At 38.3% G+C, this 15,350-nt stretch overlaps 1 protein-coding gene across 1 annotated transcript in view; it reads right to left on the bottom strand.

Moving 5' to 3' along the window:
• The window catches only part of snap47 (synaptosome associated protein 47), a 129,312-nt gene extending 115,966 nt beyond the window's left edge, over positions 1 to 13,346 (bottom strand). Inside the window, 1 exon segment of the mRNA XM_067363646.1 lies at positions 12,853 to 13,346. Coding sequence (XP_067219747.1) covers positions 12,853 to 13,346 — 494 coding nt within the window.
• Positions 13,347 to 15,350: the final 2,004 nt, after the last annotated feature.

Genomic DNA, 15,350 nt, shown 5'->3' with positions numbered 1-15,350 from the left:
GAGACGAATATCTCGGGAATCGTAGAGAATATCAAAAATCCGTTCAGTCATTTCTGTGCGGCTCGGTCCAAAGATCATCTGAGCTGATTTTGGACAAAATTGACCAATATTTGTAGGAGGCGTAGCGAAAAAACTGTTTTTCATTTACTTCAATATGGCAGACAGGTACTTTTAAGGAAAATGACAAATGATACATTGTCGGAATCGGCATAAGCCAGGGAATGAAATGACATCAAGCATATACATTTTGGAAAGTGTTTTCAAAAGTTATAAGCGTTTTTGCAATAATCATTACATCTGTGGAACACTAGGTGGCGCTGTGTTGAAACTTCTCAGGTACCTTCAGGACCTTCTAAAGGTCATACGTACCAATTTTTGTGAAGATATGTCAAATTGTTTAAAAGATATTGCAATTTGTGACAAAATTCAAAATGGCAGACACGTGATTCATCCAATATTGACATTCGGCATGATCCAAGGAATCCATAGACACCACGATCTTGATTTTCTGACAAACTGTTCAAAAGTTATTGGCCAAAATAGCCATTTTTCATATATCATGACCTGTAGGCGGCGCTGTTCCCAAGTTTGGCATAGACCCTCAGAGCATGATCCTGATGAAGCGTACCAATTTTTGTTTCGATTGCTCAAAGTTTGGCTGGAATACAGCCTCTATACTAATTTCGGATCAACCTCGTTAACTTCGTGACATCATAACTTTTTAACAAAGTTGAATAAAAAAAATCTGTTCAGTCATTTCTGTGCGGCTCAGTCCAAAGATCATCTGATCAAAGTTTGGACAAAATTGGACAGAATTTGAAGGAGGAGTAGCGAAAAAACAGAATACTGTACTTTTCAAAATGGCCGCTGCAGTAATGGGCAGAGACTTAATGTAAGATGTTGAGTAGCATCAGCATAACGAGATGAATCAGATGTACTAAATTACATTTTTCTAGAGCAAATGGTTCAAAAGTTATAACCTTTAGAATAGTGAATTTTTTAACTGGTGGTGGCGCTATAGAGTTGGATCTAGAGACTCCAAATTTGGTCCAATCACTATTCATGAGCATCTCTACAATTGTGCCAAATTTCATCATTTTCTCATGTTCCGTTGATAGGGCTGCCATAGACTCCCATTCGGGAGGAAGAATAATAATAATAAATATAGCTGCAAGCAGCAATTACGGGGCCAAGCACAAAAGCGGCACAAAAAGCCAGCCAACACGGCCGTGAACAATTAAAGACCTATTAAGATGATTTTAGGCAAAAGAGCTGAAAAATGATCAAAAATTATGATTTACTGGTTCATCACTTTCGGCCAATAGGAGGCGCTGTGACCAAATTAATGTGGTATGGTCAGAGTGAGGTGACAATGACATTTGCAAAGTTTGGTGTCAACATGTCAAAGCATTTCAGAGATACAGCTTCAAGAGTCGTTTTTTGCATCATGCCTCAAATTCTTTGCTCTGGTATACGAAAATGGTTTGACTTATCGACTTGAAATCCATAACTTTTTGTTGACATGGTCTGAAGATGATACGGTTCAATTTTGGTGAAAATCGGAGCAACGGTCTAGGAGGAGTTCGAAAAAGTAGGTTTTCAAAGAAAAACAATATTTCGGACAGGAAGTTCAGCTGACTATGGCAATTTTGATATCTATGTTCTCAGCATGACCCAGGGAATCTACTGAGACCAGTTTCATTACAATCAGTTAATATAGTCAAAAGTTATTAGCATTTTTGTAAATTTTGTTATAACTTTTGACCACAAGGTGGCGCCGGTCCGAAACTTCTCAGGCTCCTTCAGGGCTTTGTCCTGATGACCCATGCCTGTTTATGAATTTTGGTCAAACCCATCAGAAGTTATAAGCAAAAATAAAAATTTTTCATATCTCCACTCCAGTAGGTGGCGCTGCACCGAAACACTGTATGTTGCCTCAGGTCATGCTTGTGAAGACACATACCAAGTTTGGTCTGAATATGTCAAAGCATTGTAGAGATACAGCTTCAAGAGTAATTTTTGCATCATATCTCAAATTCTTTGCTCCGGCATACGAAAACGGTTTGACTTATTGACTTGAAATCCATAGCTTTTTGTCGGCATGGTCTGAAGATGATACGGTTCAATTTTGGTGAAAATCGGAGCAACGGTCTAGGAGGAGTTCGAAAAAGTAGGTTTTTAAAGAAAAACAATATGGCGGACAGGAAGTTCAGCTGACTATGGCAAATTTGATATCAATGTTCTCAGCAGATTCAATGTTCTCAGTTTCATTACAATCGGTTAATATAGTCAAAAGTTATTAGCATTTATGTGAATTTTGTTATAACTTTTTACCACAAGGTGGCGCTGGTCCGAAACTTCTTAGGCTGCTATAGGGCATTGTGCTGATGACCCATACCGAGTTTCGTAACGATACTTGAATGCGTTCATAAAATACAGCACTTTAGCACAAAATTCAAAATGGACGACGGCCAAAATGGTTGAAATGGGATAATTGGATATCATTTGACTCGGCATGACTCCCTGAATCCAACGAGACCAAAGTTATGATTTTTGGACAAACCCATCTGAAGTTATAAGCAAAAATAACCATTTTTCTTATCTCCGCACCAGTAGGTGGCACTGCGTTGAAACGCTGCATGGTGCCTCATGTCATGATTTTGATGAGATGTACCAAGGCTGCATTCCAGTTCGGTTTTAGACACGCACTCGCGAACTTCCCTAAACACTTCCCCTCGGGGGAATCCCTGCCGCCATTTTGAAGTGCGTTCCACTTCGTGAAGTGGACGAGGGAAGTTTATATGGACAGACCCTCGCTCCCTCGATTTTGACCGAGGGAGCGAGTCTACTTCATATGTACACTTCAGGCAGCTCCATAACCCACAATGCAACACGATTGTGACGTCACCGCATATTGCGTTTAATTTACCCCACCACAAACAACTCTATGATATTCTAATTATTTTTTAAACATTTAAAACACACATATATACATATAGAATGCTGTATTAAACAATTTTGTAAGGGGAAAAAAATAAATAATAAATCAGCTCCATTGCGGTTTCCAAGTGATCAAGGGCTTAGGACGTTCCAGTTCAGCCCATACAAAGGTTCCGCCAGAAGTGGGCACTCGTGCAAATGTAAGCAATGACGTACATCCGAGTCAACGAGACTGAGTGAAGTTAGCGAGGGAAGGGCATTTAAAAACCGAACTGGAACGCATCCCAAGTTTGGTCTGAATATGATAAAGCATTGCGGAGATACAGGTTCAAGAGTTTGTTTTGCATCATGCCTCAAATTCATTACTCTGGTATACGAAAACGGTTTGACGTATCGACTTGAAATCCATAACTTTTTGTCGGCATGGTCTGAAGATGACACGGTTCAATTTTGGTGAAAATCGGAGCAACGGTCTAGGAGGAGTTCGAAAAAGTAGGTTTTTAAAGAAAAACAATATGGCGAACAGGAAGTTTAGCTGACTATGGCAAATTTGATATCTATGTTCTCAGCATGACCCAAGGAATCTACTGAGACCAGTTTCATTACAATTGGTGAATACAGTCAAAATTTATTAGCATTTTTGTAAATTTTGTTATAACTTTTGACCACAAGGTGGCGCTGGTCCGAAACTTCTCAGGCTCCTTCAAGGCATTGTCCTGATGACCCATACCGAGTTTTGTAAAGATACGCTAATGCGTTCGTAAAATACAGCATTTTAGCACAATATTCAAAATGGCTGACGGCCAATATGGGAAAATTGGATATCATTCGACTCGGCTTGTTTCCCCGAATCCAACGAGACAAAACCATCAGAAGTTATAAGCAAAAATGACAATTTTTCATATCTCCGCACCAGTAGGTGGCACTGCGCCGGAACACTGCATGATGCCTGTGGTCATGCTTGTGATGACATGTACCAAGTTTGGTCTGAATACGATAAAGCGTTGCGGAGATACAGCTTTATGTCCATTTTCGCAAGCACTCTGCACAATTCGTTCGCTTATTTTACGAAAACGGTTTGAGGAATCGACTTGAATTCCATAACTTTTTGTCAGCATGGTCTGAAGATGGTCTGATTCAATTTTCGTGAAAATCGAAGTAACGATTTCTCACAAATCATGTTTTTTATCAATCACACTGCAGTTGGGTTGTTTTGATTAAGTAATAACTCCAAAAAATACAGGTAACTTACAAAATTAAAGCTCATTTAAAGTATGTGGTTTTTAAAAAAAAAAAAAAAAAAGTTTTAGCAAAAGCAGATAACTCCACATTTCATGTTTCAGAGTTAAACAAAACCAAGTAATTTAAAACACACTCAAACACACATGTGCACACAAACACGCTAACATTGGCACACATACACACACGCATCCACGCACTGCTGCATACACGCGCGCATGCGCACACCCACATACACAAACGCAAAAGGACAAACAAGGGTTCAGCATGTAAGTCGTGTATGGTGTACAAGGACTTGCAGGAGTCGAAATTATAAATCCTCGATCACTTTTAGTCAGCTTTGACTAAAATACCGGCTTTTTGACAAAACGAATTTTGAGTTCAGAACGTGCTATATGTGGAGAATAATGCACACGCACAGCAGTCAGTTATTTATTTATTTATTTTAAAGTGGCGTTTATCGGTTTTTGCAAATGAACTTATCAGGTTCATACAGGATACAGGTACTCCTCGCTGTACTTACGAGTTTTTCATTTACTTGAAGTGCAGGTCTGTTACTGGGTTATTGTCATCCTCTGCTCTTCTGACGTCAGTTTGAAATAAGTAATGTATCTCACCTCGTTATAATGTGAAAAAATAATGTTTTTTATATGTTTTATGTTTGTGTAATAAGGAGGGAAGAAATCACATTTCAGAACAATTAGAATATTTTAATTTTTTTAATTATTTTAATATCTTGATTTAGCCTATCCGCGGCCCACAGTTTGGGAAGCACTGGTTTAAAAGATATTGCAATTTATGACAAAATTCAAAATGGCGGACATGCGTATCATCTAATGTTGACAAAATCTATATCTTCGGATTCGGCATGGCCCCAGGAATCCATAGACACCAAGATCTTGATTTTCTGACAAACTGTTCAAAGGTTATTGGCCAAAATAGCCATTTTTCAGATCTCATGAACTGTAGGTGGCGCTGTTTCCAAATTTGGCATGGAACCTCAGATCATGGTAATGATCAAGTGTAACAATTTTTGTTTCGATTGCTCAAATTTTGGCCGAGATACAGCCTCTATAGCAATTTCAGGTCAACCTCGTGAACTTCATGACAACATAACTTTTGAACAAATATGAATACAAAAAATCTGTTCAGTCATTTCTGTGCAGCTCAGATCAAAGATCATCTGATCAAAGTTTGGACAAAATTGGACAAAATTTGGAGGAGGAGTAGCAAAAAAACGGATTACTGTACTTTTCAAAATGGCTGCTACTGTAAGGGGCGGAGACTTAATTTAATATATTGAATAGCATCAGCATGAAGAGCCAAATCAGATGTACTAAATTACATTTTTCTAGAGCAAATGGTTCAAATGTTATAACCTTTAGAATGTTGAATTTTTGAACTGGTGGTGGCACTATAGAGTTGGTCCTAGAGACTCCAAAATTGGTCAGATTTCTAGACATGACCATCACTACAAGTGTGCCAAATTTCATCATTTTCTCATGTTCCGTTGATAGGGCTGCTATAGACTCCCATTTGGGGAAAATAATAATAATAATAAAACTAACAGATACAATAGGGGCTATAGCACCTTCGGTGCTTAGCCCCTAATAATAATAAGAAAACGTACAATTACAATAGGGGCTACAGCCCCTTCGGGGCTTGGCCCCTAATAATAATAATAATAATAATAATAAAACTAACAGATACAATAGGGGCTATAGCACCTTCGGTGCTCAGCCCCTAATAATAATAAAACTAACAGATACAATAGGGGCTAAGCACCGATAATAAAGCAGAAGCTAATAAATATAGCTGCAAGCAACAATTCAGGGCCAAGCCCCAGAAGTGGCAGTAGCGCAATACGGAGCAGGAAGAGCAAAAACAGCAGAAATTGTACGTACATGCAAAACAGCTGGTTCAGAAGGACAGGTGGAAATGAAATGAAAATCAATAGAAGTTCAGATGAGAATGAACACAGAATGAACTAAAAACACTTGTATCTAATTCAAGAGGAATAAAGATTAGTACAATGCTTATTTGGATAAAAAAGGAATCAAAATGACTCATTACACACAATTGCATAATGACCACCCAACACGGGATTCAAACCCACAACCTCCAAGTCCAGTGTCCATTGCGCATCTCATTGCACCACTGTGCAGGTGATCATTGGCAGAACTGCCGAAGTTCATTAGTTCATGTGAAAATGAACTCAAAATGAAGAATTTTAATAAAACTGCACTGAATGTTATATTTAATAACTTTACTTTAGATCATTCTGCAGCTCATCATGCTGAAGCGCAATACAGAGCAGGAAGAGGAAAAACAGCAGAAAATGAGCAAACACAAAACAGCTGGTTCAGAATTACGGGCGAGAATGAACTCAGAATGTACAGAAGCTTAGATGAAAATGAAAACAGCATGAAACAAAAAGCATTTATTTCTAATCTAAGAGGCAATAAAGGAATCAAAACACACAATTTCATAAAACCACTCCACCTAGGATTCAAACCCACTATCTTGGGGTACAGAGCTCTTCAGGTAACTGGCTTTACACATTGAGCTACTTGAGGATGCACATTCAACAGGCTGTGGAAGAGAACTTTTAGTGTAAGAAAGAATTTACAAAAAAGCATTACTTAGCATACTAACCATATTAGCATGCTAAGCTAACTTAATGCTAATGAAGTTCATGGTTAACTTGATAACTGAAGAGCCACATTAAAGAGAATGACAACTGGTTAGCATGCTAAGCAATTAGCATGCTAAGCTAACTAACATAAGACAACAAACACAAGCAAGGTCACATTCAGAGACGAATATCTCGGGAATGGTAGCGAATATCAAAAATCCGTTCAGTCATTTCTGTGCGGTTCGGTCCAAAGATCATCTGAGCTGATTTTGGACAAAATTGACCAAAATTTGTGGGAGGAGTAGCGAAAAAACTGTTTCTGATTTACTTCAATATGGCAGACAGGTACATTTAAGGAAAATGACAAATCACACATTGTCGGAATCGGCATAAGCCAGGGAATAAAATGACATAAAGCAGACAAATTTTGGATAATGTTTTCAAAAGTTATAAGCAATTTTGCAAAAATCATTATATCTGTGGAATACTAGGTGGCGCTGTGCTGAAACTTTTCATGTATCTTCAGGACTCTCTGATGGTCATATGTACCAATTTTTGTGATGATATGTCGAATTGTTTAAAAGTTATTGCAATTTATGACAAAATTCAAAATGGCGGACACGTGGTTCATCCGATGTTGACAAATTCGATATCCTCGGATTCGGCATGGCACAGGGAATCCATAGACACCAAGATCTTGATTTTCTAACAAAGTGTTCAAAAGTTATTGGCCAAAATAGCCATCTTTCAGATCTCATGACCTGTAGGTGGCGCTGTTCCCAAATTTGGCATGGAACCTCAGCTCATGGTCTTGATCAAGTGTACCAATTTTTGTTTCGATTGCTCAAAGTTTGGCCGAGATACAGCCTCTATAGCAATTTTGGGTCAACCTCGTTAACTTCGTGACATCATAACTTTTGAACAAAGATGAATAAAAAAAAATCTGTTCAGTCATTTCTGTGCGGCTCAGACCAAAGATCATCTGATCAAAGATTGGACAAAATTGGACAAATTTTGAACGAGGAATAGCGAAAAAAACGGAATACTGTACTTTTCAAAATGGCTGCTACTGTAATGGGCGGAGACTTAATGTAAGAAGTTGAATAGCATCAGCATGAAGAGACAAATCAGATGTACCAAATTGTATTTTTCTAGAGCAAATGGATCAAAAGTTATAATCTTTAGAATGTTGAAATTTTGAACTGGTGGTGGAGCTATAGAGTTGGCCCTAGAGACTCCAAAATTGGTCAGATTTCTAGACATGACCATCTCTACAAGTATGCCAAATTTCATCATTTTCTCATGTTCCGTTGATAGGGCTGCCATAGACTCCCATTCGGAAGAATAATAATAAAAGGGAAAACGTACAATTACAATAGGGGCTACAGCCCCTTCGGGGCTTGGCCCCAAATAATAATAATAAAACTAACAGATACAATAGGGGCTATAGCACCTTTGGTGCTTAGCCCCTAATTACAATAGGGGCTTCAGCACCTTCGGTGCTTGGCCCCTAATAATAATATAAATAAATAATTAAAATAAAAAACCCTGCATTGCAGAGCTATTCAATTGTCAAGCATATACATTGGATTGATTTTAATAACCATAATGTTCAGTTGCTCCCTATCTTCAGTTGACTGTTGTAAAATATATCTCTCACCCTGCAAATTTAAAAGTTTGTATTTTTTTATTGTACAGTGCTTATTAGTGCCATTTCCACAGCTAGTGCTACTCTGACAGCATATGAAGCATAGTTGCAAATAGTAAACACTACATTTTTAGATTTTCTAAAATCTGAATGGTGCTTGCCAGTACAAAAATCACTGCCAGTTATTCTAGTCACAGGGTGGGCAAACTCGGTCCTGGAGGTCCACTGTCCTGCAGAGTTTAGCTCCAACCCTAATCAAACTTACCTGAATCAGCTAATCAATTCAATTAGGATTACTAGAAGCAAAGAATATATACACTAAAAACAAGTGACACTCAATAGAACGTTCCATTGCAAAACCGGCGCCCAGTAGTGACCCTGCGTTTCCGCCATTTTGTGGTGAAAGCGACTCGGCAGTCCACTAGTTTCTATGGCAATATCAGCTGCTTTGTTAAAAAAGAAGAAAAAAAATAATAAATCACATTAAAGTACATTAAAGCTGAAATCCAACCTGAATGATGACAACACAAAGTATCAGAGTGTCGCCTCTTGGGTTCTATAGACCCTTTTACAGCCCACGTGATCAAACAGTTGCGCGCGCATTTTCGCAATGGAAATGGTGTTGTTGCCTATTGGTTTTAACTTGTTAGCAACTCTGAAAGTTTTTCAGGGCTCTCAAGTGTAACGCACTGAGCGTGACAGTCACTCATTTCGGTCTTTTGTCACGCACTCCCGCCACACATTGTATTCCTCACGCAGAAAAACTATTTTTCATATATTTAATATGCCGCTGCGCCAGGCAGGAATCAAGCGCGTCTCCCCTGGAGTAGCCTGCCACTTATCAGCCAATCAAAAAAAGAAAGAGGCTACACAGTAGCCAATCAGAAAATAGCACTATTGTATCTGGGTAAGATTTAAACCAACAACCAATGAAAAAAAAGCATATCCTGGAATTGTTCACCATCATCCTCGTTCACCCACAGAGGAAAACACTGGAGCTCTGAGCATCACTTCGAGCACAGAATAAGTCATGATCTCCTATTTTAATGTTACAACAAATTCACAGCTTGTTTGACACAAACAATGACAACTTGACTGCTGTTAGAGAATGTTTCCCAGATAACCAGCATCAGTTTTTCATGAGTGTCTGAAATTACTCAACAGTTTTATAGCCTGTTCACTGAAAACACCTGCTCAGTAGTCTAGACCTAGTTATATTTTCGTTATCACACGATGACTGACATTTTGTCACATTAAACATCTCTCTCTCCAAATAGGCTTAATTTTATTAGCACTAATTAAATTATAGTGTATTACATCGTCGATGTTATTGGTCACTTTAAAAATCATGTCATGTTGTTGGATATTAGTCATTCTTGCCTGTCTTTAAAACTTGAGAGCCCTGGTTTATGTATTTGGCCATCTGCTAACGTCTTCTATCCACTCGACTACACGGATCTGATAGCCGGATACCATTTGATAAAGTCAACTTTTTAAAATAACTTTATCTGTCTGTGTTGCTTAATCCGCTCGCGAAGCTGTAGATATATATCACTTTCGGAGTTGCTAACACGTTAGAACCTATGGGGAACACCACCACTTCCGTTGCCAAAATGCGCGCGCATACGTTGCTACGTCATCATTGTGTACAAACAGTAAAAGGGTCTATAGTCTTTGCTAGAAGGCTACAGTCAGGTGAGTTTTATCAGGTGTAGGAATTGAGGGCGAACCAGACAAATTAATCTTCCAGATGATTTGTTTAAACATAATTCCACACAAAACTCATCTCAACACTCCAGATACCAGATCAACACGCAGGACCCAAAATCAGAGAATCTGTCATTTGCTGCTCAATTCGGTCTACAAGACCCCCAGCTAAGTACTTTATGGCCATGCATGCTTCCTAGCTAAGGAAGAACGTTGTCAACTTGGGGCAATAAACCCAAGACTAACAGTCAAAAAGACAACACATTGTGACTCGCAGCTCGAGCCCCACCAAGATAATGGCAGAGGTTGTTCGATCCCTAAAATGTAGATACACAACAGGCCTTCTTTTGTGACACAGAGTTGAAATCCACAGAAAACCCATAGAGACTCTTTTTATGAGTAAACATTAAATTGTTCAAAAACGATTCTAAACGGATTTGTAATCAAACATTGTTCAACTGCATAATTTTATATACTGTACGTGAGATTGTACTCGGAACACTCACAATTCATGTAGTTGTTATAACTTTTTAATGGTTGATTGGAAGAGTATGTTGTTTACTATGTGCATGATTGATTTCTGATAACTCAAAGGATGGCATGAATCAAATCTGTGTAAAATTTATCTGGGAAACACCTTTCTCCAAGCCAAAGATGCCGACAAGGGAATCCCCATTTAAAGACACAGACGGCAGACTCAAGTATACCTCCAGACTCTAACTGGTGCATTGATATAAAGTTTTATAACCCTGCCTAAGAAACGATAGAAGGGTTAAATTAATTGATGGTTTGTTCAGATAAGATCTTATGAAGTGAATATATTGCTAGAAATTTGTGATTTTATCATTTCACTCTATTAAAACATATAAATGACTTTATTGATTATTCTAAGAGAAGTGTGTTATGTTATGTGCTTACAAATTTAATGTCTTAAACTGCCGATCTATGGTACCTTGCTAATAAATAGTGTTTCACTATAGTTTGGATATTTATATCCGTTACAGAGCTTATAGTTACAGCCCATGCAAATGAACGCTGGATGATTCAATTGCTAGATCGTATAATAAGTGACTCTTTAAAATTCCCTATCAATTATATAACTCTCTTTGAGCTAAAATTGACCTGTGTACCCTTGCACAGGATTGGAGCTAAACTCTGTAGGACAGTGGCCCTCCAGGACCGGGTTTGCCCACCCCTGTTCTAGGGTGTTCCTATATGGTTGCTAAAGTGTTCCAGTGCAGTTGCTATGGTGTTCTAGGTGGTCCCCTGTTCTGCTAGGGAACTGCTACTGGTTACTAAGATGTTCTAGGATGGCAATGAAAATGAAAATTTAATTGCTATGCAGTTGCTAAAGTGTTGTTTTTTTTCTAGGTGGTTTCTGACTGACCCAGGTCAAAGGAGCCCAACCCCAAGTCTCTGTGATTTTCTGGTACCAAGATATTGTATGTCTCAGGTCCCTTCTTTAATGTAAAGCTATGAGTTTCCTTGCCAATCTCCCAAAGTCTAGTCTCTTACACAAGTAGAAGCACTCCCTTCTCCTTTCATCAACAGGTTAAAAAATTTGAAGTATCATTCTAGTACAAGTTAAACTGTTAAAAATATAATAAAGGTTATAAATATTCTATAGGTTCCAAAAGGTTTTCAAAGCGATGCCTTACCAGAACCATTTTTGGTTTCCCAAAGAACCGTTTATACTTAGTGTGAAAAACATTTAAAAAATCTAAAGAACCTTTTGAACCTTTTTCCACTATAAAGAAAAGTGGAGCCATGGCTCATCTGTATGGGCAGGTGGGGCAGAGTTCATCCAAACATAGACCTCTATATACACTGAATTAAAAATTATTAATAATTATAAATGTCAGCACTCTGCAACAATTTTTTTTTTTTCGGAATTTATAGGCTATTTTAAGTCATAAAGTGAGCAGGATATATTAAAATGATTCGGCAGGCATGTAGTCATGATAGGCCAGTCACAAATCCCTCCCTAGCTCTACAGCGCCCCACAAATTTCCAATGTAAATCTGTGGTGAATTTTCACATTTGGTAAACACAACTTACGCAAACCTAGCTCCAAACTAAGATGATATCACTCCGCTTTAGATACATGCCTATATCAGGTCAGTAACTAGTATGTAACAGTATCAGGTCAGTAACTAGTATGTAACAGTAACAGGTCAGTAGGCATGTCTGTTCTTCCTATGTGGAGTAGCGTATCAAATTAATGAGAGTATAAACCCTTTAATTTAAAGGTGCTCAAGTGAATAGTTTTTTATATACAGTAGTTCTGTTGTTTTTTCATCACTGGAATTACTACTTAACTTGCAATATTCTAAAACAACATTGGGAAGCAATAAATACTACATTAAGGCAATTCTAAGATGGCATTCTATGCGTTTGTAGTGTGTACTAAAGTCTGTCAGCCATCATTAGAGCGCCACCCTCATGCTGAATAATGCAAGGACATTAGAATTCTGCCAACAGTTTTTCTGATGTGTTCAGCGATTAGAACATAAAGCTTACAAAATGGTTATAAACTAGCACTAAAACCCAGAATCTGCCATACCTAAATTTATGGCCAGGAGCCACTACTGCTTTTGTGAAATGGAAAGGTTCCTTGGATATATCAAAGTAGAGTGTATATCAAAGTTGAATATTTAGGATTCTGAATCTGAGCAAAACCTACTTATCTGCCACATTCAGGTCTGATTAGATCTTGTCCAGGCCCTGAATCATGTTGTCAAACTGCTCTCCCTGGTGGTTCAGGACTTTTCCAGTATCTTCCAACCTCCTTTGGGCTCCAGATATCAGGCTGATCAGCTCCTGGCCTTTACTAAGAGGAGCTTCAACTCCATGTGGCTCTGTGGGTGACAACAGCCATTCCCTCCAGAAGTGCTCTAGCACGTGGTAAACGGCAATACGACAAGGCCTGAGAGACCCAAACCAGTGCTTGATGTTTCCCTGCTCCAACACAGTGAGAGCACTAAAAATTAAGCTGGAGGCCTCCATCTTGATCTCCATGATGCGCGAGAGCCTCAGGCTAGCCAGATTCTCATGTTTCTGCTCAGAAGTGAAGCACAGGGTGGTGCGGGTTAAGGAAAGAATGCCATTGGCCCAGCGTTTCTCACTGTTGATGTAATAAGAGCCAGGCCAACTATGGATTGATACCTCCTGGCTCATCTTTTTGTGATGATTTGGCACAGCTGCCCTGACCTAAGGAGCTCACCTGTCAAGTGAGTGATAAAAATAATTAGTAATAAAATTTAAGTGATACAAATTTCTCAACCTCATATCGTTCTAAACCGGACAATTTTCTGTCTGATGTGGAACACAAAAGGAGATTCCTTTATTGAAATGAGCAATATTCTGCAAAAACTCCTTTTGTGCTTTATAGAAGAAAGAAAACCATACCAGTTTTGAATAACATGAGGGTGATGATGACAGAACAGACAATTTTGTCAACACTGTTGGGGATAAACAGTTTAGGACCCTTGAAACCAGACATGTTGAATAAAGACCCGGAGTCAAAGTTTAAAAAAATAATAAATTGAAGAAAAATTTAATGAAGAATAGTTTGCAGTTTCATCAGCAGACGCCAGCTTCAATTCTCACAAGGAGTTCGTAGGCCGCTCTGCGTACATTCATATTTCCACAACAATTATACTCTAACAGAGTCCACTAACTACGTCATTACTTCAGGTTGGATGATTCTGATTGGCTAAGGAAAATAGACAAGGTTAGAAATTTTCCACACGTGGACAGATAGTAAGAAGCATATCTCCCTTCGTCACGGTGATGACGAGGGGGACCCTAGATTTAGGTACCGGATGTCCTTTTGGGGTCATGATATGGCGTCTGCTGGTCTCGAGCAGAATGCCAGTTGTCCAGTACAAAGGGACCTGCACAAAACACTTAGCGCACATACACCGATACACATGATTCACAGCTTCTTCAAGGCTGAAGTTGATCTGAGCTCTGCTCTGAGCAGGAAACTTTACCAAAACATACTGATAACATGTTCTTTTCTCTCAGTGAGAGGTACAGAGGAAAATAGATCCTTTAACATACATTGAAGAAGTCATTCAAATAATTTAACAGAAATATAAATGTTGATTTATAACTTAAAAGATATATATTGAAGCGGCAGTGGATTCCAGAATCCACCCCTTCAGTCCCCCCTTAAAAGGCCAAGGTGAAGTCTTAAACATCACATCTGGTCTTAACAATTTAGGCCGCTTCAAAATTTAACATTGCTCACCCATGCTCCCCTGGCATGTTACAATTGTATAAAATAGACCATAGGTTTTCCCTCGAAGGGCTTAACTAGAACAGAATATTCTACAGAGCTCATAGTGCATTATTCACCTTCAACCCCTATTACATAAATTATATTTCTCTAGGCATCTAATGACATGCATCCATTTAATGGATAAAAAAATAAAACTTTTATCAGTTATATTCCCTCCTCCTTTGTTTGCCCACCAGCCTTCCATAAATTTGAGGGGTTTCTCTGGATAATTTACTAGTGACTTAGCCAATGTGTCACTTTGTCTCTGCCGTCAAATCTTATAACATTTACGTTTATCATTCTGTTTAAACAAAGAAGACAGTGTTAAATTTAGACCCTCAGTTGAATTTAGACAAGGGTTTTTAACCCATGAACGGCAATCTTTAATTCCATAATTCCAATTTATATAAATGTTCTTAAAAATACTAATCCAGAGAATAATTAAAATCAACATCATACATGACAAAAGTCATAATTATCATTAGCAGACAGAGCTGGATATCCAATCCACTTAAAGCTCGTCCCATGTTCTGTATCGTCTTTTCATAAGATTCAATCCGAAATATCGGCTTGTCAAAATATGTCATTTCACTTAACCCATCTGTAATGATAAAACACTCATTACAGAGGTTAATGACATATACACACTGAGGACAGATTATTTCCCCAAACTAACACATACAAAACATAAAGTCCAGTCACCCTCACACACACTAGACACATGAATATGAACCTGCTCATTGTCAATGTTTGCTTTTGGATTTAAATCTAAAAACATATTTGAACTCAACAGTTTTCCTGTAGGTTTTACTCTTATTCAGTCTCAAATTATGTCTCTTCACTATAATTTGTTTTCAGAAAAGTCAGCTAGGTTGTTTTGGTTCTAATCTCATTGC

The sequence above is a fragment of the Chanodichthys erythropterus genome, chromosome 16 (genome assembly GCF_024489055.1).
Source record: "Chanodichthys erythropterus isolate Z2021 chromosome 16, ASM2448905v1, whole genome shotgun sequence".
Lineage (NCBI taxonomy): Eukaryota > Metazoa > Chordata > Actinopteri > Cypriniformes > Xenocyprididae > Chanodichthys > Chanodichthys erythropterus.
The sequence above is the reverse complement of the archived record's forward strand: the minus strand, read 5'-3'. Positions and strand labels throughout refer to the sequence as shown.